The sequence below is a fragment of the Ambystoma mexicanum genome, chromosome 14, assembly GCF_040938575.1.
Source record: "Ambystoma mexicanum isolate Mex_15411 chromosome 14, UKY_AmexF1_1, whole genome shotgun sequence".
Classification (NCBI taxonomy): domain Eukaryota; kingdom Metazoa; phylum Chordata; class Amphibia; order Caudata; family Ambystomatidae; genus Ambystoma; species Ambystoma mexicanum.
In genome coordinates this window covers 539,444,650-539,471,051 of record NC_090940.1, presented here as the reverse complement: position 1 = coordinate 539,471,051, position 26,402 = coordinate 539,444,650, and the positions used below count along the sequence as shown (strand labels likewise).

At 49.4% G+C, this 26,402-nt stretch overlaps 1 protein-coding gene across 19 annotated transcripts in view; it reads left to right on the top strand.

Annotated features, from left to right (window-relative positions):
* Positions 1-26,402, top strand: part of EVL (Enah/Vasp-like) — a 965,108-nt gene that overhangs the window by 428,461 nt on the left and 510,245 nt on the right. For all 19 annotated transcript variants that reach the window (XM_069637816.1, XM_069637808.1, XM_069637813.1 and 16 more), the window contains exon 2: positions 19,440-19,608. In XM_069637816.1, the coding sequence (XP_069493917.1) occupies positions 19,440-19,608 (169 nt within the window). The remainder of the gene's footprint in view (positions 1-19,439; positions 19,609-26,402) is intronic.

The window sequence follows — 26,402 nt, the reverse complement described above, 5'->3', positions numbered from 1 at the left end:
TCCTGTGCCTTTAATATATCAGTGACTTCCTTGATGTTTCCTTTACTCATCCTTATTCTGTTTTGGCCTGGTTCGATCTCAATGGCATGGTTCCATCTTTCAGGCTTCCCTTCATCATTTATTTCCCAGGTTTTTATGACCAGGTTGTGATCGCTTTCATGTGTATTTTTCACTTCCACACTTAGCGTCTTATTGGAAATGGATTCACAGGCAAAGAAGTACTCTATTATAGAGTTTTGAGACCCTCTTTCTCATGTCGCTTTTGGGGGGATGTCACCTTTTAAATTTCTGTTCAGCATACTCATGTGTCGCACCTCCATTTCTTCCATCCATGGTTTGCCTACTTCACATTTTTTATTCATTTGCAGATTCTTGGTTAGTTTTTCCTCGCCTTGAGCTATCAGGTCAATATTTAAGTCACCACAAATTATTATTTCATCTTCTGGGTTAGCTATCCTTTGTTCATCAAAGATATCGCAAATTGTATCTACAAATATTGCTCCACCCACTTGTAGGTGATGCCAGTATAAATGAAATATGTGGAGACAAGGCTTTGCTCTTCTACATCCTTCCATGTAGATCAATGTCAGTTGACGATAAACATCGAGGTTTAGTGCTTTTTTATTCGCAATCCACTTTTTCTTTTTACCAAGGTCGTTAGGCCCGACATCGGACGGCCCTTTTTGTTAGTGGATGCTGGATTGAAAGCTACCTCAAATTCTTCCACACAGGGGGGGATTTACCAACCACGTCTCCTGAAGGCATATAATGTCCACGCTTTTAAGAAACTCTGATGTTTTAGAGAAAAGGTGCCCGTGACCCCTTGTGTTCCATGTCGCACACTTAATCCTCTGTCTGTCCAAATTCTGGCGTTAGCTTTGTCGTGGTAGAGATAGGGCTCTTGGTATCCAAGACCAATTTTCTTCCTCTGTTCCTTCTTCTATGTTTTTTTTTGCCACCCTTTGCCGACCCGGGTCTTGACTGTTCCCATCAAAAGTTATCCTGATCCTTTTTTTGGGGCTCAACTCTTCATTTTCGGCATCACATTTCGCCTGAATGATTGTTTCTATATCTCCTCTCTTCTCCAATCTTCCCTCATTTACTCTCTTCCAGCCTTTCTTCTCTCTTATGTTTTCACTAATCTCACACTCTTTTTTATTGATAGGCCTTTTTCGCCTCTTCACAAGGCGTAAGTCCATTATCCTCTCTTATATCGAATCCTAAAGTATTCAGCTCGCTTTGACTTTCCATTAGGATTTCCTTAATTATTTTAGAATGAAGATGAATTCGGACCGTGTCTAGTAAATCCTTGTCCACAAATTCGACTATCTTCACATCATTTGAAGAGATTGTTGCATCACATTATACCTGTTTAGTAGCAACCCATCATCCTTGGGACTACAACGTTCCAGCAATACACTTATTTCTTCCAGGTTCGGGCAATCAATCGTCTTTTTCCACTTCCTCGTCTTTCCTTGCTCCATTTCATCTTCGTTGGCAACTTGTTGATTCTCGACCTTTAACTCTCTTTTGTGTATTAGGGCAAGTTTCCGTCCTTGTTTTCTTTTGCCCCTGTTGGTCCTAATCAAATACTCCCTTCTCCCAACAAATGTTGAAAATCACGCGTGTTCCACGTTCCCAATAGAATATAGGGCGAGGCGCTGGTGTTTCCCAACTTTTGGCATTATGATCTGTGCCCAAGTGTGCTGGCCAACCAATCCCAATGTTCCTCCTTCTTGTGGGCCTGAGTCTTCCCGGTTACACCGGGAGTTTTCCTGAGTGATTTGGAGTTGTTTATCACTATTCTGAATTTATTAATGTTTTTTTTCATCCCTTCATCCTTTCTGTTTTCGTTTATTCTCGGAGTCCATTTCGCTGGGGAACTGATGTTAAAGCTTCTAGCAGAAACAAACTTGAGAAGCTTTTGGTCAGTTATGAGCCAGCTTGATTCGCACTCAGATAGCTCTGTATGTAGTCTAGTGTTGTAAAACAAATGGGTAGAACATCTTTAGCGCATTTTTAGGAATCCCAGAGAGGGTGAGATAATTATGCCATCAGTCAGTGAGTGGAAGGTAGCCCTGAATCAAGAAGAAAATGCTGATATAATTTGCAAGTCTTCCTCTTGCAAGGCTGCTGGCCCTAGTGGCCTAACTTACCAGGTTCTTAAAAATGAACCAGAATTCTGGGCAAGGATCCTGCTGCAACCCTTTGAGGAGATCATAAGGGTAAGACAATTCCCCTCATCCTGGAAAACAGCCCTGGTAATTCCATTCTTTAAGGGGGCGATAGGACGGATCCAGTAAACTATTGTCCTATCGCCCTTTTGGACATAGAGAGCAAGATCTTTATGAAACTGATGGTTAAAGAACTCACATCTTGGGTGGATCAGGTTGGAGCATTATCTTGCTTCCAGACAGGCTTTAGGCGCGGCCTCTCAACTGCACTGAATGGGTTGATATTGAACCTGGTAAGCAAATCATCTATGACGAAGGGAGGTCAGCTGCTATAGAGCCTTGGATTGACCTTTCTAAAGGCTTCGACCAGACCAATAGATCCAATCTATGGGAGAAGCTTAGGGCAAAGGGTGCTCCAAAACATCTGCTATCCATATTAATGGAGCTACACAAAAGGTACCTCGTTGAGGGTGAGACTAGATGGCAAAGGAAATCTGTCCGATTCAGTGGAAGTACAGAGGGGTAAGGCGGGGGTGCCTTGGGGCGCCATTCTTTTTCAATATGTTTTTTTCTGACCTGGGGAAGGAATTGGAATCATCCGCATTCGCCAGCCCGCTCCTAAATTGGAAAAAGATCTTTTGGCTGGCCTATGCGGGTGATATTGTCTTGCTAGACAGGACCGCCATAGGCCTGCAAAGATTACTGACCGGATTCAGTAACTATGCCAATTCCAATGGGCTGGAGGTAAATCCCTCAAAATCAAAGATCTTATTGTTCAAGAGCTTGAACAAAAAAATCAATTTTGGAAAATGGTCTTTCAACGGTCAGATCATTCCACGAGTGGATGAATTGACATATCTGCGATATGAGATCTACTCAAGCCCGGCAGTGACCAAGTCGGAGCCTGATATTCTGAATAAAGTGCAGACTTTGATACCCCATATGAAGAAAATAATGAGCAGGCACTGCAAATTCTCCATCGTGCCCATGATAAAATACTATCAAGCCAAAATAGTAACAATTATTTTATATGGCCGATAGGCCAAAATGCACCTGTGGAACAAAAATTGGTCAAAGACGGAGGGCAGAATCTGGAAGGAATCCCTGAATTTGCTGATGAGTACCCCGGAGTGGAATGTGCGGTTTGAATTGGGCTTAAAGTCTTTAAAGTGTATGGCCGAGTGGAAATTGGTAACACTGTATAGAGAGATTTGAGTCCAAGGCCGGGCTCTCTGTTTGAAGATATAAAAGAACATCTATCCAACGCGAAATCCCGTATACTGGCAGGGCTAGAAGGAAAGGTAAAAACAATTCTAGCAAAGACAATTCTAGATATAGAAACTCTGATAACCAATCCCCTGAAGGTAAAGCTTGAGCTCGAAACCTTGGATTGGATAGAGACTATAGCCAAGGAACGAAGCTCGACTACATCCAATGCATTCTTGGCAGCAGAAAAAAAGCAAGGCCATCTGCCCCGGTATTTGGTAAAATACCCCGACCAAAGGATAAGGAGTAGTTTTTTAAGGGTAAGAGTAAATCTTCTTCCCACTGAGGAAGTACTGAATATACGCAAACAAGGGGACCAAGCAAGCAAGCTGTGTAACATCTGTGCTACGCCATCAAACCAGTCGCTTCATCACTTGTTAATGGAATGCAAAGAAACATGGCCTTTGAGGTTAGCCAAGTTTCGAAGTCTAGTCCATAGAGAGGATGGTATTCTATCAGATCATATTTGGAACATAATGATTTCAGGCCAAGAAGTACAGCTAACACCGGTATTGGTTGAAATATTGAAGGCATTGAACTTCCTTGCTTAAGCCCATTGGAGGGGGCAGTGGGCAGGATTTGTCAGAATGGCAGTGCAAAACGAATGACAAATAAAACTGGAGGCTGAAACACAAAGTCGTTAGGTGCAATAACAAGAAAGGGGGTTGTGAACAGATGTAATGGACATCTGCGATTTTATTGAGTGGAAATGCTCTCTGAGATTCCTGTGTGTGAATTGTTAAAATTGAATTCTTGTTTTTTTTCTTTTAATGTTGATTTGTTATGTTGTATGATTGTGATAACATTTGTAAAGGTTTTTATAACCATAAACAAATTAAAAAGAAAAATTCCCCTCGATTTTACTACCTGCAGGTTTTGAAAGGAGGTAAGAATTGGCATCTGTCGTGGGCTTGCTACTGTTAATTTTACACCGCTTAGAAGACAGGTAGCCATTAGAATTGTACTTGTCGTTTCTTCCTGAATTCAATCTAGTAACTGCAGTTATTGCAAAGCCCATTGTTTTCAGGATGTCTGTATTTTGTACCAGCACTTTTTTAACTTCCATTGTGGCAAGGTACAGTATCACCCTATCATTTCTCGATTCATCAGAGAAATCTACCAGAAGTAGATCCTCAGAATTGATCCCAGCAAGGGAAGAGATGTTATGAAAGATCCTTAAAATGTTATCCCTGTTGAGAATGAGATTGTCTTTGATGCACATAATTCTGCTCAATTCCAGGCAAATAGGATCTCTTACCCATACATTAAGGGGCTCTTAGCTTGTTTCACATTATCCAAGTTGGAGCCCACTGAGTCATGATGGTTCTTAGTCCATTTTGGCTGTTTGCCTATGGCCCTACTGTTGTCTTCGCGAGTCCTGAAGCATCGTTCCGCATCAGAGGACTGATCATCTCGCGGAGATCTGTTCCTGTGCACTATTGATACCACCCTTGTTTTGTATCAGGGGTTTGCATTTCTTGGCAAAGTCGAACTCTGTTGTTCCTCGAAATCCAATGAGCTCGATGTATCACCATCATTACCCTCAAAGTTGATGGCCTCCAGCAAAATGCTCGGGGAAGAAACCCAGGCATCATTTGCTTTCAAGGCAATTAAATGATCTTCCAGCAAGGGATCGACCTCCAAAACTTCATCCCAGTCTGCTGAGTAAACTAAGAGGTTCATCAAATTCTCCAAATCACTATTAGAGACCGAAGTTCTCGGTTGTACTTGTTCCTTATTTCCTTTACTACCTCTCAGATATTTGGTTCCTCGTATAGTTCTTCATCAGAGTCCACACTTATGTGGGATTCATCGTTTTACATCTTACATAACCCAGAAGCATGCTCCTTGTCTTCATAGTTAACCTGTTTGAGGGCCAAGTCCCTAAAGTTCTTTATTGCTGAAGGTTGACGTTCTTCATTCTTCATTCATTCTTCATTCATTCTTGGGCTCATTTGGGCACTTAAGGAACTGCCACTATACATGTGTCGTGGGTTCCCAAGATGGGAGCCAAAGCTCAAGTCGCTGAGTTTCCATGCAGGGCGATTTCTGACCCTGTTATTAGGACTTTTAGCAATATTGATCGTCAAAGGCGTGACCACTCCAGAGGTCCTAGTCGGAGATGCAGGAGGAGAATGTTTGTCTCCTATCTATCAAGGATGTAACAACAATGATTGCCTCCCTGGGTTGAACGTTACTTGAAGGACTCGCGTTGTTTTCATTTAGAGGCGGTGTGCAGCCCTCTTGAGTTTCCTTAGGCTCCAATTCAATTACTGCAATTTCAGAATCTTTATGTAAAAGCGATTCTTTATGTCGATCTTGATGGACCTCAGTCTCTATTTGAAGAGCCGTATTTAAAGCTTGAGGTTCCTGATTGTAATCAATAACCTTGTCCTTTTCTAAATTATTCAGTGCGTAATCAGTTTTCTGACTTATTTTTACATGTACATCAATTGGACAATTGGCAATGTCCTTTGAATTTGAGTCACTCATGACGTCCTCCCCAGAGGTTTTGTCCTCGGTAAGAGACGCCATCGTCGTGGTCGTGGTCGTGCTTCCCAGTACAAGGGATACTTGTTAACACTTTAGGCCTAAAGCGTATCACCTCCGGCTGGCTCAAAGATATGTTAATCCACAGTCACCAGCAGTGGAGGCAAGACAAGACAAGCCCCCCAGCAAATTTGTTAATTAATTTGCCAAGTGTCAGCGTAAAAACAGCCTGCAGGCTCAGAGAAGATATCCTCAGCCACCAGCTACCGGCTACCAACTACCCGCAGGATTTTGCAGGGGTTTAGCAATAAAGCAGAAACAACAGAAAAAGGGGGGGGGGGAATTGAAAAAAGAAAAAACCCTGCGTTTCGCACCATCCTTTACCATGAAGTTTGCTCTTTAACATCGGCAGTGAAGGCGGTGGAGGCCAGGTGATGCTTAGCCTGCTCCACACAACTCACCTCGAACAGTGCTAAAATCATCTCCGGGTGTCTCAGGGCGCCCACCGCTACAACCCTGCACACCTTTGATAGTCACAGGTGTCACAGGCGACACGGCCGTACCCACAAAAGAGGTACGCAGGAGAAACACAGGCCGGCAAACTTCCTCGCGGAGTGCGGAGGGGATTCGAGGAAAGCACTGTGCACAGTATCACGTAGGCACAGGAAACGCTCAGCAGCACCGTACCTGAAAAGAGTCAAGCCGCACTGCACTCCAACCAACTGTCAGAATGCTGCTTACCCTCCCGAACCTGCTCCTCATCTGCACCTTCCGATGAGCTGTTCTGGAGTTCGGAAGTCCTCCTCTGGCGGGGTTTACTGGCGTCTGGATCCTTTCTTTCCTTAGCTCTTTTGTCCTTCTTATCGTGCAAGTAAGGTCTGGCTCCCTCAGAGGCCACTTTGGCAGGATTTGGGTACCTGTCCTCGAGGACTCCAAGGAGCCAAACCTCCAAACCAGGGAAAAAGCCGGGTGGCAACAAAAAAAACCCTGGTAGTTGGAATTTCTTCTGGAGGTGGAGTCTTTCAGAGTTACTAGTCTTCTAGTTGTGTAGCGGTATCGATTTACACAACAGGCAAACAAATGTAGAGAGTATGTGCTCACTGGAGGTAGGGAGTTGAGTCCTACTTCAGGTAAGAATATGATTTCCACTGTAGGCAAGAAACGGATGCAGGGTGAAAGGGCCCACTGGATGCTGGGAGTTGAAGTCCTGATCCAGGTAAGAGTTTGAATTCCACAGCAGCAAAACTGATGCAAGGAGAAAGTGCCCACTGGATGCTGAAAGTTGCAGTCCTGAGTCAGATAAGTGAACAGGTTAGGCAAGGAGGACTGTAGATCTGCCTGTCCATGAAGATAGCGAACAAGCCCGGCAGCAATTACAGAACAGCTGTCCACTCCGTCGGAGATAAGATGATGGAGTTGTAGTGCCAGAGGGCAGAGACAAGCAGAGGCGCTAGGAAGCAGATAGTTAGGAAGCCAGCAAGGTGAGAAAGAGGATAGCCGAAGGCAGCGGTGCTGTCCGCCGGGGAAAGGAGAACGTTATCAGGTAATTAAGTCAAAATGTTCGCTAAGATAGCGGAGCAGTAAGGCGCAGGCAGCGACTAGGCAGAGACAGGGTGATGGTCCTAGGATGCGGAAGCGATAGGGACAGAAAGAGAGAGAGAGAGAACAGCAGAAGGCGGCAGTAATAGTCCGCCGGGAACAGTTAAGCGGAAAGTAAAAAGTAAACAAGACCATAAGTAGCAGGAACGGCACGAAGGGAGAGAGTGCCGAATTGGAAAGGGAAAAAAATATCACAGGAAGAGCATTAAGAGGGGAAATTAACAGGCTAAGACGGGTACCTATAGCGAGGCAGAATTAGAAGACTCTGTAAGACAGCAGCGTTGGAGAGTCAAGGATGGATGCAACGCACTGTAGAGGGGGCGTGGCACAGAGATATATCTGCGGCGGCCATATGGTGGAAGACTAGACTGCTCCACCAGTTCCCCATAGTAGACCCTAATGTTTCCAGGAATGCCATAATTTCCAAGGGCGAAGCCTGTCACCAACCAACAACGCAACAGGCAGCCGCTGCCGACTCACTTCTGTAAAACCATTCTGTGCAATCAGACTGTAATTTGTTACTAATAGCGCGCTTAATACCAAAGAGGTTTCCAAGCAAGATCACAGGGTTGGTCGTCTTACTTCCAAGGCGAGTGCGCTGCCCCTGAGCTATCCTCCCTAAACCGCAGTGTGATGGTGTAAAACAAGTCACGCCTGTTCTGAGATATGCCAACGGAGCAAACGCACGCCATTATATGCAACAGGATGAGAACAAAAACTCACTGGCAATGCTGCTGGGACGTATTTTCAGAAAAACGCGGGTGCAGTGGGCATTTTAACCTTAACCCTTAAGTGGGGGCGTCAAATAGTTTTACTCCCTGTTGAATAAAAATGAATTCAGGGAGAAAACCAATGATTTTCATTCACAAAAGGGGTACTTTTTAGGAGTGTAAACATATATTTCATCTCTGCAAGAGGCATCTTCTTGCAATCCATACTTTGCTGTCCCCGGTAGTTCATAGATACATTTTTAACATGGAAGTGCTTCCGGGTCGGCCGTCATGCAAGCAGAGCTCCTTCCTGTGGCTCCGCTCTGCGGGTCCCGTTGATCCGAACACACCCGTGGAGCTGGAAGCGGGGGGCAAGCTCGGGCGTGTCTATTATTTTCTATTTTTTGAGATAGTAGTTTTCACTCCACATTTGTTTAGGGAGTAATATTCTTGGAGGCTCCGTTTATCATAAAATCGCCTTCTTGCCAACACCTGTGACAGGGTCATGGGTGCTGACCCTGTCAGCGGGGGCGGGCGGGGCAAGGACGTGCAGCTCTTTTTCTGCTTCAAATGAATGGTGATCTCGGTGGGGGCCTTCTGCTTCCCCGAACGGCCTGGGTCAATGTGGTTTAAACGTTATCCCGTCAAGGGGCGATCAGGTGAGTCTGTGCCAGCAGAACGCTGCTTTTGCAGTGCTTTACAGTACTGGGCTTTCATTTAACACACACATGCTTTCTGGGGGTGTAGGTAGTCTTCAATAAGCACCAGGTTCAGAGGTCTGCAACCTGAGGAGCTTCAGATGTGTTGGACTACAACGCCCATGAGCCCCACCATTCACTTTGTAGTCTAGGAGTGATAGGAGTTGTAGTCTAAAATATCTGGAGAGCCAAAAGTTGCAGAAGCATGCCCTAGTTGGAGTGGCCATGTAAAAGGAAAGCCCGGATCAGTTGCATGAAGTCCCCTAGTCACCCTATGCGTCATGACTGCAAGAATGGCCTAGTGCTCAGACCTCTAAAAGCGACCAATCACCCACCTCCTTATACGATGGTTGTGTGTATGGCTCTTTCCACCAACATGCCTGCCAACATTATCCATTCCATTCGGGAGTCGTAAAATCAGTTGCATTCGGGGACTTATAATGGCGAAATCCAGGACGAGAAATCCCAGAATGCAAAGTTAAAAACCAGGACTGGACTCCCAGCTCCCAAATGGAATGGCTAATGTTGGCATGCATCCATCAAGGCTTGTCATCTAAATTCCCAGGCGTTCTTCCATAAGACTTTGGGGACCGACACCTGGCATTAAACTGTCCTACGTGTGTAGCCCCCCCCCCCCCTGTATTACTCAGCTGTGCCCCAAATTCCATGAAAAGCGCTGTGAGGCTCGTAGCGCTTTATAAAAAATCCTGCAAATAAAAAACGGTCAACTGCACAGGTAAAAGGGCTATTAAGTACATACATGTTCCATTGATTACAACCAATACAGATCATGAAGTTGTGTACATACATAATTTGGGTCAGTGCTAATTTTGCACAAGTGCACTTATTTTGCACGTTTCTAACAGAGGGAATGGGTTATCATTGTGCATTCAGGTGTGCAGAGAACCATCCCTCTGCAGTTAGTCCTGGCCTCTCCGGCGGTGCAGGCGATCCTTTCCATCTTCATGTCGCTACTCTTTGCACGCGACGTTGCCTCCCTTTCTCCAATCATTCGCAATCAATACTGTGTTGCAAACTCTCTTGATTACTTTGTTACGCCCGGCTGTTGACTATTGATCCGCACTACTGTCAAGTGGCTCAAAATACTGAATGATGCGACACAAGGCGTGGCTGCCATTTTATTGTCCTCTGCTGCCCTCTTGCGGCCGACATACCTAAATGTTTAACTACAAATTTAACATATTTGGATGAATCGGGTAGAAACACTTTTGATAAACCGAGTAATCGTCCATGTTAAGGATTATATAATTAGGGGTGTGCAGCCCGCGACAGGACTGATGTTTAAGGCAACTCCCACGAGCCTTCACTATTGACTATGCTGACTACGGCTAATGGAAGTTAAAGTTTAAAACATCTGGATAGGCAAAAGCTGCAGATCCCTGGAATGGGGCAGGGCCTACAATTCAATATCAACCAAGGCTGCATTCGAAATGGCTGATGCAATGTCCATCCCTGGAGGCCATCAGCACACCAGAAACCAGGCTTGAAACTAGAAAATGCCAAAAAAAAAAGCCAGCACTAGTAAACAAACCCGCCGACCTTTGCCTGCCCGGGCTCCCAGCCTCTGGTACAATTCTCTGACCCATCTCAACCTGCCCCTCTTCCCCTATGGTTTAGGAAGGAACTGAAGGAATGCATTATTGCATGTTGCCAGCTAAGTAGCTCTTAACTCGCCAATAGTTTCACACACTGCCCTCCAACCTGAATAACACCCCCTCTCCAGTACAGCACAGCGTCAACTGCAAGCTAGGGCCATGCTATCGAAATTTCTAAGAGGTCAGGAGATTTCCAAGAGTACATGCCTAAACGGTATAAGATCTCCTAGCCCTACACATGTCCAGAAGCAGAACGAGGTTCCCTGAGGTACTATGAGTTTACAAGAATGCCGCGTTACCATTCACCTTTACGTCCAAAGAAGGACTTTCCCTGAATAACGACCTGTATCTGATGCACAGTGTTGCTGTCATGCGTCCACTATCTCGGCCGGAACAGTAAGTATAGGTCAGGCCTGTAACCTTTGACGCGTCCGGTATTTTGGACTACAACTCCCATCAGTCCCCTTCAGCAAAGTCAATGGAGATGAACCCTGGGAGTTGTAGTCCAAACAAACCGGTGAGTTGCAGCTTGCACTAACTTGTAGCTACGAGATCCGCTTGTTTTGTCATTACTTTTTCAATCCTATCGCCAGTGATTTAAATGGATTCCTTCAAGTAAACCTAATTTACTGGGTGTATAAGTGCCTTACAAATGAACAATAAATAAATAAACACCTTAATCAACCTCTTCCCCTCCATTTAAGAATCGCTGGGGGATGGGGAGGGGGGGGGAGGTAATTGGTGGAATTTTCAGTTACTTGAAGAGCCTCGTCGCGTGGGGGTTATGGGGGGGTTCTTTTAATGCAGAAGTGCACATTTTAACTTTGCAGGTTGGTACCATGCGCTGGCGGTATCAGGTAATGATGTCGCCATACATAATGTCCCCATACATCATGTCCCCATACATAATGTCGCCGGGAAAAGCCATTGGCGACATTATACATGGTGACATTATGTATGGGGACGGCTTCCGGGGATATCCCCTGTTCCCTTTGTAAAAAAAAAAATGTCTGAGACATTTTTGCAGGGACATTATTACATGGAACCGCGCTGGCTTCGTCCTCTGTGTCCCATGTTGCAGTTGTACAGTTGGATGCATGCAACATGCTTGGCTCACACAGCTGCACACACACCTGTAGAAGCATGGAAGTGGACCTAGGCCTCCAGAGACCATGGATTCAGCAAAGCTTTACTAATTGCAACTCCAAAATGGTTCTTTATGCAATTACACAGGTAAATGGAAAGGAAAATAAAAACAAGGGTTACAGAACATAAAGGCTGCATAAGAAGTAGGGTACCGGCAGCACCCCTGCTATCCCATTTTATTGAACATGTGCACAGAGCCGGAGAGCTGGTTGTACTCTTCCAAGTGAAGACTGGGAATGACAGCAATGTGGCCAAAAGAAAACTTTGGAAAAAAGAACGAGAGCTTATATATCTCCCCCAAAGTGTGGAAGGAGGACTTAACAAACAAATGGATTGCTTTTAAATAACCTTTTGGTGGCGACGGATGACTTGGGTGGCCATGGGACTCGTCCAATACCGGTAGAAAAAAACATGTACATGACCAAAGGAGGGCCAACCAGAGGACTTAGCAGCTGTGATAAAATACTCCTACTATTCCCAAAACACAGGCACGAGTAGTCGCACACGGGGAAGGGTACATTGGCCAATCAGGTGGCTGGACCAGTGGGCGAGAATATTCATTCTCCGCCCGCTGTTCCAGCCAAGCGATGCCCTTCCCCTGTTGGGTGCCATTTTTCCTAAATGTGGAGAGGCAACAGAGCCTCTCCCTGTTGCCTCCTCCCCACCCCTCAAACAAAACAAAACAAATCAAAACCTCTCCTCAACCCCCTCCCTCCAAACATACCTGTGGGACCAGAGCTTTCAACTGCGGTCTGCCGCACCTCCCGCTACCATAGACATGAAAAGGGGACTTAGTCTCTTTTCCCTGTGGTACTGGCCATTTTGAAAAAAATGTCTTTGTATTTCCTCTTTGTATTTCCGCCCCCCTCTTGGGGGTTTGGCTGCGCAAGCAGCACAAATCTCCCGAGGGTAAAAAAGGAAAGGCATTCGTACCCCGGATGAACCCTGGATACAAATTGCTTTCATGCCCCGGCAGGAGGTGGAGGGGCAGAGTGGGGACATGGCCAGTAAAACCTTCTAGTTTTGCGGCTCAGTCGCGCCAATCCTCAGATGTTTGTGGGCCACAATAGAAATGGAAGAGGGGCTCCCTTCCGTTTCCATATTGGCTATGTTGGGTGAGTGTTGGTTTAAAAGAATGAAGCGCAGCGAGCGCGCACCCACCTTTCTTTCAAACAAATACATTGCTATTAGCACCCCAGTTTTTAAACCCGGGATGCTAATAGCAATAATCACCCGACCCATGGCCTTCACGAGCCGCTAACGGCGCATGAGCCCTGCCTAGTGTTATGGCCCGCCCCAAAAATTTCTCCGAATACATACGTCACATATTGTAGTGGTGCACACCATTACATTTAAAGGTTTGGTATGCACAGACCCTTATCCACTACTTCCCATTCCTCTTATCCTTAGCCTCATCCTTTTCATTCCGTGGAGTAAGGTCTGGATACCGCCTGTGGGAGCACGACATGCCAGCTCTTGCATAACTGAGGTGCTTTCGAAGCTGGAAATATTGTATTATGCAATCTTTCACTGTGCCAAGTGCTTTATGATATGGTACGATGATATGATAAGTCATTTCTCCAGCATGGGTCTGGCATGGATTCACATGCTCATGAATATTCCCTGTCGTCAGGCTGGGAATCCTCGGTAAAGAAAAAACCAGTATCAGTTTCGTTTCTGATCTGTCTTTCGTAGTAATAACCAATCACTGGTCTCTGCGTCATACTGACCACAGCCAATGACTGCCCTCTACCTAAGCACCGCCTCTGGCAGCCATCTTCAGATTTTTACCGCACGTTCATGTGTTGGGATCCTCGTGCTATTGCTCTCGAGCGTTAGTGCTATTTTTTCGCGTTTTTTCACAAAAACTCGATTTCTTTCGGTCAAAAGAGCCTCAAGCTCCACCGATCCTACATCCGATCAACGGGGACCCGTGTCGGATTCGTCTGCGCCCCTCAAGGGTGAAGATTTCGTCGAGCTACACTTCGGAGGACTCCAGAAGCTTCTCAGGCCCGGTCTCGGAGATGGCCCAGGAGAAGGGAAGCTCGACGCCCGGAAAGCTGTTCAGGGTCTGCCCTGGATGCCAGCTGCAGAACGTCTTTAAGGAGGACGAACACTCTTTCTGCCTTTACTGCCTTCATGAGGACAAGACGCACGTGGAGAAGGACTGTGCGTTTTGCGGCAACATGTCGGAACGGACCATGAAGGACCGCCATCAACGTCTCGCCAACTGGCTGGAGGGTAAGAGCCCGTCTGGCGAGAAGAAGAAGAAACCCGAGCGGTCTTCTAAGACCTTTGAGGGCGCCCCGGCGACGGGGGCCCAACATAAGGCTAAGCACCGCGAGTCCGCTGGCACCGGGAGCGCCGAACGGTCGGGCTCTACGGGCGCCAGGCAGGGCGCACCCTCCCCGGCACCATCAACCACGAGCCAACGCTCTGGGTCGGGTAAGAGGAAGGCCGAGCACCCGGCGAAACTCCTGGAGAGGCCCCGGTCGAGCTCTAAGGCAGAGGAGGAGCGTGGCAGTGCCCCCTCCCTCAAGGATAAGGCGGTGAGCGCACCTAAGGTGGTGAAGGCCTTGATCCATCCGACCAAGCCCTCTATCGAAACGGTCGCGGCGGCCCTGGCTCAGCCTGTGGAGGCTGCGCCAGTGGTGGCGACCTCGGGGCCCAGAATCTCCCTGCCTCCTCGGAGGGAGTCTTCTTTTGTGCCCATCGATAGGACCCCCGTGAAACCCCCCTTGGGGAAGAAGAAGGGGGGGCAGGGCGTCGTCGTAGATTCGGCCTCAACCTCAGAAGAGGAGCTGATCGAGGTCTTAAGCCACGGCCTAGGCGTGGAAGAAGGCCAGCCCGTCGGAATGGACCCCGACGCAGGTGACGACGACGACGACATCGTCGAGGATACCGACGGGGCCCCTGCTCGCCCGTCGGATTCCCCTCTGCCAGCGCCGCAAGACAACTCGGCGGCCATTTTGTTGGCCATACAGTCCTTATGCTCCGAGATAAGGACGAGACTACCGTTACCGACGGAAGAACCTTTCCCGTCGGGGGATCCAGAACCGGGACCTTCTGGTGTTCCCCCTACCAAGAAAAGAAGGATCCATCCACCACCTCCTTTTCAACCGTCGCGCCCCGTCCAGCCCTCTCCCCCGTCCACCCGAGGGGATGATACGGGGACTGACACGGCAGCGACGGGTACGGACGACGAGGCATACGACGAGGATATTCCGTCGTCGCCTCCCGCCAGGGCTTCTCCGCCCGACGAGATCGGATCTTTCCACTCCATGATCTCCAGGGCTTCCGAGCTTTTCCAACTCTGCCCTGAGGAGAAGAAAAAGGAAGGCTTCCTTTATCAGCGGCGCGAGGCCAAGAGGAAGACGGTCCTCGCAGTGCCTCTGTTGGACGACATTTGGGATGAGGGCCTTTCCCTCCTCAAGAACCCTTCCACGACGCCAGCTAGAAGAGACCGGTACGAGAAGAAGTACCGGGTCCCGGACACGGCCCCCCTGTGCCTCCGGGCACAGCCTACCCCGGATTCCGTCGTCTCCGCGGCAGCCAGGAAGAAAGCGGGGGGGGGTGCGGCCTCCACATCGACTTCCCCGCCAGACGGCGAGGGAAAGAAATTGGATGCTATGGGACGTAGAGTCATCTCGTCGGCAGCGACGACGATTAAAGCGGCCAACGCCTTGGCTATCGTGGCTCGCTACGACAGGGAGCTCTGGTACAAGATAGCTCCCCTGCTGGATTTTCTGCCGGACGACAAGAGGGCGGAGGCCCTGGAGATCCTGCAGGAAGGTGAGGTGGCCTCGGACCACGCCATCACCGTGGCGACGGACATCGCCGACACTGGGTTCCGCCAGCTGGGCAACGGCGTTTGCCTTCGACGTCGTGGATGGCTCAAAGCTACGGATTTCCGGCAGGACGTCCAGACCAGAGTCCTGGACATGCCCTTCGACGGGAACAACCTGTTTGGGAAGACAGTGGACGATTCCCTTCAGGCCATCAAGGCGGATACTGAGACGGCCCGGGCCCTCGGAGTTCTGCAGCAACGTCGGACGCCCTTTCGGAGCAGCGGAGGCAAGGGCGCCTCCAGAGGTTCCGGCGGCGGTTTCGCTTCCTACCGTCAAGCGGCCCGCTCGTCGTCGCAAGAGGCCTACAGAGGACGAGGCAAGTCTAGCGGACCCCGCCGTCGTCGCCCAGGAGGTCAAGGCGGCAAGGCCGCGTCCAAGCAGGATTGAACCGGCTGTGGGGTCGGGCCCCCACCGGAGCACCCCGGTGGGAGGCCGGCTGGCGGGCTTCGTCAGCGTGTGGGAGTCCATCTCCACCGACCGTTGGGTTCTGGACGCCCTGGCCCGGGGCCACGCGCTCGAGTTTCAAAGAAGGTGCCCGCGTGTCCCCCCCCGTGGCCAGGAAAGAACTTCACGTCCCTCAACTTCTCCTGGAGGTAAAGGCGATGCTCAGAAAGGGCGCCATCGAAATCGTCCCAAAGAGGCTTCGGGGCTCCGGAGTTTACTCGAGATACTTCCTCGTGAAGAAGAAGACAGGAGGATGGCGCCCCATCCTAGACCTCCGACGTCTGAACAAGTTCATCAAGGCGCAGAAGTTCCGGATGGTCACCTAGGGGATCCACGTCTACCCCTACCTGGACGACTGGCTCATCCGCGCCAAGACGAGGGAACTCGCCGTGGTTCACACGGCAAGGACCGTCCAACTCCTCACGGACCTGGGATTCTTCGTGAACTACGCCAAATCCCACCTGGTGCCCGCGCAAGTCGCACTGTTTCTCGGAGCGAGGCTCGACACAGTGTCCCTTCTGGCCTCCCCGTCGGAGGAGAGGACCAGGACCATCTTGGGCAAGGTGCAACGGATGTTGGTGGCCGACGCGGCCAAAGTGAGGTCCATCAAGTCCCTCCTCGGGATGATGTCTTCCTGCATCTACCTCATTCCCATGTGCAGGCTCCGGATGCGCCCGTTGCAAGAATTCCTGGATGCGCGCTGGATCCAGACGACGGGCAGCTTCGAGGAAAGGATCAAGCTCGACGAGAACTTCCGACGAGCGATACGGTGGTGGGGCACCCGCGCGCATCTGACGGCGGGCATGGACTTCCAGACCCCAGCCCACCAGGAGACTGTGACTACGGATGCCTCCCTGGAAGGGTGGGGAGCGCACACCGAAAATCTGCACGCAAAGGGACTCTGGCTCCCGACGGAGAAGTCCCTGCATATCAACGTCCTGGAGCTCCGTGCAGTGTTTTGGGCCCTCAGGTCTTTCCTTCCGTCCCTCAGGGGCAAGGTGGTGAGGATCTTCACCGACAACACCACCACCATGTTTTACATCAGGAAACAGGGCGGAACCAGGTCCCCAGCGCTGTCCAAGGAGGCGCAGGACCTGTGGCATTGGGCCGTCGCCCAAAGGATTTTTCTGGTGCCGTTTCATCTGGCAGGGATAAAAAACACCATCGCCGACTCACTCAGCAGGGAGCTGCGCTCGTGCCACGAGTGGGAACTACGGCAGGATCTGGTGGATCGTCTCTTCCGACGGTGGGGCACACCCCAGATCGACTTGTTCGCGACGGCGACGAACACCAAGTGCCGGAGGTTCGCCAGCAGGTTTCCCCAGACGAGGAGCATGGGCGATGCTTTCTCGTTCCCCTGGGAGGGCCTGTTCCTCTACGCGTTCCCTCCCTTGCCTCTGCTAATCCGGCTAGTCAACCTGCTCAAGAAGTCATGGTGCAGGATGATCCTCGTCGCACCCTCGTGGCCGAGGCAGATATGGTTCCCGGACCTTCTGGACTTGTCAGCGTCCCCGCCGATCAAACTGCCGGCGGACGCGGATCTACTCTCCAGGGAAGGAGGCGCCATCCTCCACCACGACCCGAAGTCGCTGAACTTGCAGGCCTGGCTCCTGCAGCGCTAGAGTTTGGAGGATACGACATACCGGCCGACTGCAGAGAGATTCTTGCAAAGGCCAGGGCGTCCTCGACTCTTAAATGCTACGGACACAAATGGAAGAGGTTCTCTGTCTGGTGCCACGCACAGAAGATTAACCCTCTACGGATTACGGCTCCCCAAGTACTGCCGTACCTGCTGACGCTGGCCAAAGCTGGCCTGGCACACGCGTCCATCAAGATTCATCTTGCTGCGATCTCCAGATACACCAGAACCACGGGACGGACGTCCTTGTGGTCTCATCGCCTGGTGAAGGAGTTCATGAAGGGACTGTTCAGATCGTTCCCGCCGGTGAAGGCTCCGGCCCCGGCGTGGGAGCTCAACGTGGTGCTGACCAAGCTCATGGGACCTCCGTTCGAGCCTCTGCACTCGGCTCCGTTGAAGTTTCTATCGTGGAAAACTGCTTTTCTTGTGGCCATCACCTCCGCACGACGAGTGGGAGAGATCCAGGCCCTTTCCTGCAAGGCCCCGTACTTGACTTTCCACGACACGAGGGTAGTGCTCAGGACGCACCCCTCCTTCATGCCCAAGGTACCGTCGGACTTCCATCTCAACGAACCCTTGGTGTTGCCTGTATTCTTCCCGTCGCCTTCGTCGCCGGCTGAGAGGACTTTGCACTCGCTGGATGTAGCTAGAGCGCTGAAGTTCTACGTGGACCGCACTAAGTGTTTTTGGAAGACGTCACAACTCTTTGTGAACTTTGGACCTGTCAATCAGGGGAAGGCTCTCTCGAAGGCTTCCATTTCCAGATGGCTCTCCGGCTGTATCATGTACTGTCATCGGTTGGCAAACCGACCGCTGCCCGGCCGTCCGAGAGCCCATTCCACCAGAGCGATCGCAGCTACCACGGCGTTCCTTTCTGGTGTGCCCCTGCTGGACATATGCAGGGCTGCTACGTGGAGGTCGACGCACACCTTCACGAGATTCTACTGCGTCGACCGGGATTCCAGGGAGGAGTCCAGGGTCGGCCAAGCAGTGCTGCGCAACCTGTTCGCCTGAGGTGAGCCTGGTGAGGAGGTAAGATGCTTAATGTTGAGTTTGATGCTATGCTTAATGTTGAGCCTTTGCCACCTCCCGTGGTTGTGCATGTGTGTACTGCTATGTATTCTTTATTCATGAGCATGTGAATCCATGCCAGACCCCATGCTGGAGAAGGAACAAGTTACTTACCTGTAACTGTTGTTCTCCAGCATGGGTCTGGCATGGATTCACATGCGAACCCTCCCGCCTACCCCTCTGCGGCTCTTCACTTGGTCATACTGCCACTTCACGTGCTTCCAAATCTGAAGATGGCTGCCAGAGGCGGTGCTTAGGTAGAGGGCAGTCATTGGCTGTGGTCAGTATGACGCAGAGACCAGTGATTGGTTATTACTACGAAAGACAGATCAGAAACGAAACTGATACTGGTTTTTTCTTTACCGAGGATTCCCAGCCTGACGACGGGGAATATTCATGAGCATGTGAATCCATGCCAGACCCATGCTGGAGAACAACAGTTACAGGTAAGTAACTTGTTCCTTATAACGTGCCTGTACACAAGTGGTTCTAGGTAGACAGAGGGCAGACAAGACAAATGATCTTACTAGGCCTTGTGTCATACAGATCGTGCAAGTGCGACAGTGCAAATGTGCAGGGGGATGGGAGAGGCGAAGCGCAAGGGAGAGGGGAGGGGAAACAGGGCAGCAATGCTCTTGAGTATGTGCAGGTTTACCATGTAACTGATGTGATCTGTAAAATGGCTCTGCTTGCCCGGAGCAGTACTGATAAACCGCCATCTTCTGCTTTACCCTCCAGCGAACAAAGTATTTGCCAAGCCCGGGCTTCCGTCATGGTCTACGACGACACGAGTAAGAAATGGGTGCCAATAAAGGCTGGACAGCAAGGCTTCAGCCGGATCAACATCTACCACAACACGGCCAACAACACCTTCCGAGTGGTGGGGGTCAAACTGCAAGACCAGCAAGTGAGTACTCAACACTGTGACCTGTGCTCTGTGATAACCAATAACGCCTACACCAAGGACTCTGCCATCCTTGTGGCTCCAGATATATTTGGACTACCACTCCCATCAGCTCTCTCCAGCATAGTCAATGGTGGTGACCATGGGAGTCTTAGTTCAAAACAACTGGGGAGCTGCAGGTTGCAGAACGCTTACTTAAACAATGCTCGTGGGTGTTTTGTTTGGACAGCCGTCTTTTCTGTTGACTGCCAACAGTGCGCATGTACCAAATTATTCCTGTTAGGCCTGGTTTGTTGTTGTTATGTTAGACACCAAGGGGCCGATCCGCAAAGAAATGACTAGTAGCAATGTTGGCATAGTCTTGACTTACTCCTGGAAAGAGAAGAGCAAGTTAGAAGCAAGTCTGCTTTACTACTGATAACTTTCATTGTGAATCAAACGGCCTCTCACCTGGAGTTCATCAGGGGTGCAGGCATGCTGGGGAGCGGGGTAAACCTCTTTCTACAGTTCTGTAATCGTTTAATTGCACCAGAACATTCACTACTTGACTGCCAGGATGAATTCACAGCCTCGTGCCTGAGCTTTAATTAAACCCTCGTTAAATCCCAAAGGCGCCCAGAGGGCATTATTTCATCACTAGTGAACTTTGGGAACACTTAGAGCTGTCGTCATTAGAAAGTGCTATGGGCACGTGTGAGATTATAAACACGAGTCCCCTTTGCACACGATGACCACCATTATTTGCTTAGTAGTGTGAGTGCAGAGCTGATTTCCAGAACAATTATTTCTATAATTATTAGTTATTTGACATGCTGCTGATGGTAAAGTCATGGCTTACTCCCCGTATTATTAAGCAATAGGTGCTCCCTCATAAACTAACAATAATAATGTGTTTTATATAGTGCTTCATGACAGATTCCTTAATGCTTCAAGGCACTGTAATAATAGATACTATTTGCCAATTTCAAGATGCTGCATTAATCAAACTGAGAAGGATGGAGGTCTTAGTTGGCCGTGCCAGGATTTGGGACATTGTCCAGCAGGATGGCCATAGATGTCTGGGGTGAACACTTAACTTGCAGTGCTGTCTTGCAGGATTTACATTATTATTATTATATTTTTTCTTTTTTCATTTGTATAGCGCACACAAACCCTCAGGCATCAGGGTGCTGGAGAAATCAGTTACATGTAGCCCAGAGGCAAGGATAACATTTACTAACATACAAAGTGGTTACATTGAGTTCAGTAGATCAGAGGCAGGTAGCATGAATTATAGGTTTGAATTCATTGGTGCTGCTCTACACAGCAGATGACTGTGGCAAAAGGGGGGATTGTAAGGGGTGGGTTAATTAAACAGCCGGGGTTTGTAGGGCTTCGCGGAAGGCCCAGTAGGATTCCTCCGCCCTTAGCGCATGTGGGAGGGAATTCCGTTGCTTAGCAGCAATGACTGGGAAGCTTGACCCACCTGCTTTGGCACGTTTGCACTTGGGTCGAAATAATCTGTTGGTGTAAGGGGTTCTGGTGGGCCTGGTAGAGTGAAATCTTTGAACGAGATAAGGTTGGGCGGATTTGGAGATGCATCTGTTGGTGATTGTGAGTGTCTTGAATGTGATTCTTTCACAGATCGGGAGCCAATGAACTCCTCTGCGGGCAGCGAGGAGCCAAGGAACTCCTCTGCGGGCAGCTGATATGTGTTCTGATCCTGGAATGTTCCGGCTGGCCCGTAGAGCGTTATTTTGGATGGTCTGGAGTTTATGTATGTTGTGGGCCGAGGTAACAGCAAAGAGGGCATTTCAGTAATCCAACCTGTCACCCTCCACTGCACGGGCGATCGTCAGGCAGCTGTTGGTGCAGAGGAAAGGTCTGGCAGCATTTATGAGTTTAGTGGAGCAGGCTGCTGTGGAGGATATAGCATTTACCTGACGGGTTCAGGAGAGGGTAGCGTCAAGGTAGACTCTCAGTGGTTTTACAGCAGGTAAGACTAGGATACGTGTGCCATCAATGATGAAGGCGGAGTACACAAGGTCCAGTTTTTTCTAAGACCGTGGAGGAGCCAACAATGAGAAGTTCCGTCTTCTCGTCGATGAGACAGAGGCCGTGGTTTTCCCTCCAATCTTGGATGGTGGCGTATGCGGAGTTCAGCATGTCAACATCATCAGTGTAAGTTCCAGAAAGGGGGAGGAGGATTTGCATATCATCGACATAGTTGGTGTAAGCAATGCAGACGGAATCCAGGAGATCAAAGAGGGGCTTTGTGAATATATTATTGAGGGTTGGCGAGACACTGGGCCCTTGGTGTACCCCACAAGTGATGGGGGAGGGTGCCGTGCAGGCATTCACAGAATACTTTCATCACCCTCCCTTCTAGGAAGGACGCGATCCAGGATGCTGCCCTCAGGCGAGAAGGAGGCTGATGAGGTACAATGGTGACATAATATATTGTGATCGACTAAGTCGAAGGCTGCGGACAAGTCTAGGAGGAGGAGTAGGGCAGACCTCGGCTCATCCCTAATCTCGTCCATCAGGTTTGTGAGGTCATGGAGAGTTGATTCGGTGCTGTGTCCTGGGCGGTGTTCTGGGCGGAAACCGGATTGGCGAACTCCTAAAATATGGTTGACTTCTAGATGTTGTGGGATTTGGGCATCAGCTGCTCTGCCCAGTATTTTCAAGAGGAAGTGGACTGTCATGATGGGCCAGTCAGTAGTTGTTAGGTATGGCTGGGTCAAGTGTTCTTTTATAAAGAGGGGTAGGACCCAGGCTTCTTTGTGGCTGGAGGGTACAGCACCAGTTGAGAAAGAAGAGTTGATGACGGGCGTGATGAACAGCGCCAGTATTTCAGCACAATCTTTAATCAAGGTGGCTGGGCAAGCATCCCCTTTGCATCTTAAAGGCTTTACGCTTTTTAAGAGTTGTAGGGTTTCTTGAGTCGTGAGTTTGTTGAAACTAAACAATGGGGCACCTGGTGTGTTGGATGTGGCAGTATGGTTTACCTTAGTGCTCAGATGGGCGAGATTAAGGCTATCTTGTTTGGCGAGTATTTATTTCTGTAACATCAATGTTTTGAAGCATAGCATTCTGTATGCTCTCACACCAGGCCGGGGCTTTAGACAAGGTGGAGACTAGGGGGATGGGAGCTTCCAGTTCTTGAAGGATGGCAAATAATTCTCTGCTGTCTGAATTGGCATGAGCTATTCTAGTATTGAAAGTGGTGGCTCTGGCAAGGATAATCGCTTTTTGTATGGTTTAGTGAGGTTAATGAACTTTAGTTTCAAGGCAGAGGAAGGGCTACTTTTCCAGTGGTTTTCAGCAAGTCTTTTTTTCTGCTCTGAGATCCATAATGTCCTGAGTGTACCAAGAATTGATATGCGCCACCAGTTTAGCTTTTTTAGGGGCTAAGGGGGTAATAGTGTTATTGGCTCTGGCCAAGATTTCCGTGTAGAGGTCTACTCGGTTCTTTGGGTCAGAGGTGTCCACGAGTTTGGGTTTAAGAGCATCAAGGAGTGGAGCGAGATTGTATTTAGTTACTTTTCTGGAACTGCGGGTCATTCACTGGTAGTAGCTTTGTGGGTGATTTCAACAGGGGTGTGGGAAGGCCTTCTAAGGGAAGCGATGGTAGGGTTAGGGTCCTGGATGTCGGTCGGTTTAGGGGCCTGGTTGGCGATTGGGGCAGGGCAGGTCTGTGGTAGGGTCATTTTAACCATGTTAGCCCGAGGTGAGTTAGTGGCCTGAGATACCTGATGGGCGGTGGCACTGTTGGCGATGGTAAGCTTGGCTAGATGGTCAGTGAGCTTAGTATTGGAGACAGTGAGGGGGATTGGCAACATGATATTTGCAATGGTATCTGCAGAAGCAATTTTGAGAATAACCTTGGTAGGTGGCATAGGTGGGGTCCTTTTTGGGCGAGTAACCAGCGCATTGGTGTGAGCATGTTTCAAGTCGAGGGCGGGGTACCTGCAGTGGTGGTGTGGGAATGGGGAGAGAGCAAGCACCTCTTTCATGGTGTACGGGTTGTCATTGGCAGGGGAATCAGATGTGACACGGTTGGTAAGGAGTACAGGTGGCAGCATTTTGGGTGAGGGAGCACCAATAGCTACAATGTTAGCATACGGTACAGATGATGATATTTTGGGCAAGAGGGCATCAATAATAACATTCTTAGCATAGGGTACAGGTATCAATTTCATGGTCAGCACGCAGGGTTGCATAGTAATGCTATTCGCATAAGGTACAGGTGAAGACATTTTCGACAGAAGTACATCAATAGTGGCACTCTTCGCGAGAAGTGGAGGTGACAACATTTTCTGTGGATATGCATTGAGATGAGCCTGGCGACATTTCTTTGTGGGGGTGCCCATAGCGGTCTGGTTGGTATAATCTGCAGATTGGTCTGATTTGCACATAGTGCAGGTGGTAGTTGCCAATGCAGGATTACAGGTCTGTCTCTTTATTGTGAGGGAGGCCTTGGCAGTGGGTTCTCCAGTGGTATCGCTTCCAACTCGGGTGTTGATGACATTGGCCAATGGATCGGATAGGTGCCTGGAGGGTAGCGTCCATGGCGAGGCGTGGGAGCCAACAGTAGGCGTGTAGTTTGACAGGACCTTCATGAGGCGTACTGTGGGAGCTCGTAAGTCTGGAGCTAACGCGCTTGTTGTGGGTGCTGGTTGGCAGGGGTCTGGCTATGTGATGAAAGGGAAGGGTGAATCGGGTGGATAGGTGCAAGTTACAGGAGTAAGTGCTGCAGGGTTTGGAGACCGAGCAGGTTTCAGATGTCTGTGCCATAGTATGCGATCCCAGGGTGCAGCAGGTCTATGTGGTGGCGGGGAGGAATAGTGAGGGTTGGATTGTTGCTTGTTTCGGCAACAAGCAGCACATGGAGAGGGAGACGATACGTTTGGGGTCGGGGCGCGGCACATACCGTTGTATAGTAGTAGTGGTGGTCCAGAGTCTTCCAGAGGTCTGACAGGGCCAGACAGGGAACACAGATGCAGGCCTTGGTCATGGGCCTTTGTAGGGGGTCGGCAATGCCTGCCTATTACCAGGGGCCACCATGTTTTCACACACTGACCTCCAATCACCAGAGGGCAGGGGCGGGACATCGGGCCTGGGTAGGGCTTGGGCAAATGGCTTTGAATGCAGTTCAGCCATTTTCAAGTAGCTTTTAAATATATTGCAGCAATCCGGAAGTCTGTTAGCAAGTTGCCGTACCATAATCATCTTGAAAGACTGTCTCAGAGGACAGACCGGGGATTTTTGAATTTAACCCGTCAGGGCTTTTCAGATCACATGCATCAGATCCCTCATAACGGCACTCCATAATAGTACATGAGGGCATGCTGATAGACGAGCTGCATGCGGATGGGGCGAGCAGGAGCTCCACACAGGGCCAGACAGGGAACACAGATGCAGGCCTTGGTCGTGGGCCTTTTCATTCATTTTCCGAATAAAAAGAATGAAGGTGCATGCAGAGTACATTCTATAGCAAATTCCATTAGCTTTTCCATCTCTCTCTCTTTTTCATAGGTGACATTTCCTTCTTCCTGATGCGCCCATTCTTGCTCTCCCCCTTTCTGTGGTATGGTGACTCCACCCCGACACCCCTGATTTCAGGCCCAACTCTCCCATATGCTGCACTGTGTGTTCAGGCTATCACCCCCCTTCCCACCTTTGTGCTGGCCTTGCTTGCTCCCTGCTTCCCACTGTGCATTTGGTGCAACACCCACGCTCTTTGCACAATTTTATTTTATTGTTCAAAGCGCAGACTTAGCTCGAAAGCAGCAGAGTGCTGTAAATCGCGTGGGTGGTCAGCGTTTGGGCTGGTATCTTTTAAAAGTACTGCAGTGGGATTAGTTGTTGTTCTGGTGTTGTTGGAAATGCCTGTTTTGAGGGATGCAAAATTGGAGAATTGTGGGGTCCTTCTGAGCCGATACTAGGATCGAGTTCCAGAGGGTGGGTACGTGACTCAGAGAAGGTTTGTCAGTGGGTCCTCTTTGCGGACGAGCTGCAATTCAAGCCGGCTGGTCGACTTGCTGTGAGAGGAGCAGGTCTCACCAGATATGTGGAGCTTGGCCACCAGGTATGCTGGTGTACTAACCAGGACTGCTTGGTAAATACTAACCAGGACTGCTTTGTAAATGATACGTGCAGTCTAGAGCAGTTTCCTGGCCTTGAGAGGGAGCCAATGTAGTATGCATAGGACATGGGTGATTCGGTCAAATTTCTGGACACCCAGAATAAGACTTGCTGCAGTGTTGTGCACTGCTTTTAGGGGAGCCAGTCAGGAGGGCATTTCCCCCATCGATGTGTGAGACTACAAGGGCCTGCACTATATGGTCCAGAAGTCCTGTGGCAGGATGTAGGGTTTGACTTTGCAAAGGGTGGAGATTTGCAGCCAGGTCTTCGTGGCTACGGGTAACTGGAAGGACAGGTCAATGGTGAAACCTAAGGACCTTTCTGAATCAGAGAGTTGATGATCAAATCCTTGTAGGCGCATATCAGTTTATTTGTTTATTTATTTATATCAAACACGCCAAAGGCCCACAGGCATTAGGGCGCACATAAAGACTTCATACAAAACAATCATCACGGGACATCAGAGGAAACCCCACAGCGAGTAAGTCATACTCGAGCAGCAGAGTTTTTAGATGTTTCGCAATGAAAACAAGTTGTTTTCTTGCCTAAGGCTCAGAGGCAAGAGATAGCAAGCCCACGGCACTAAGAATGAAAAAGACCTTCCGTTACCATTGGTAAGGTGTATTCTTGGACATGAAAGCAGCCAGGCATCAGTCGGCCTCACTGCT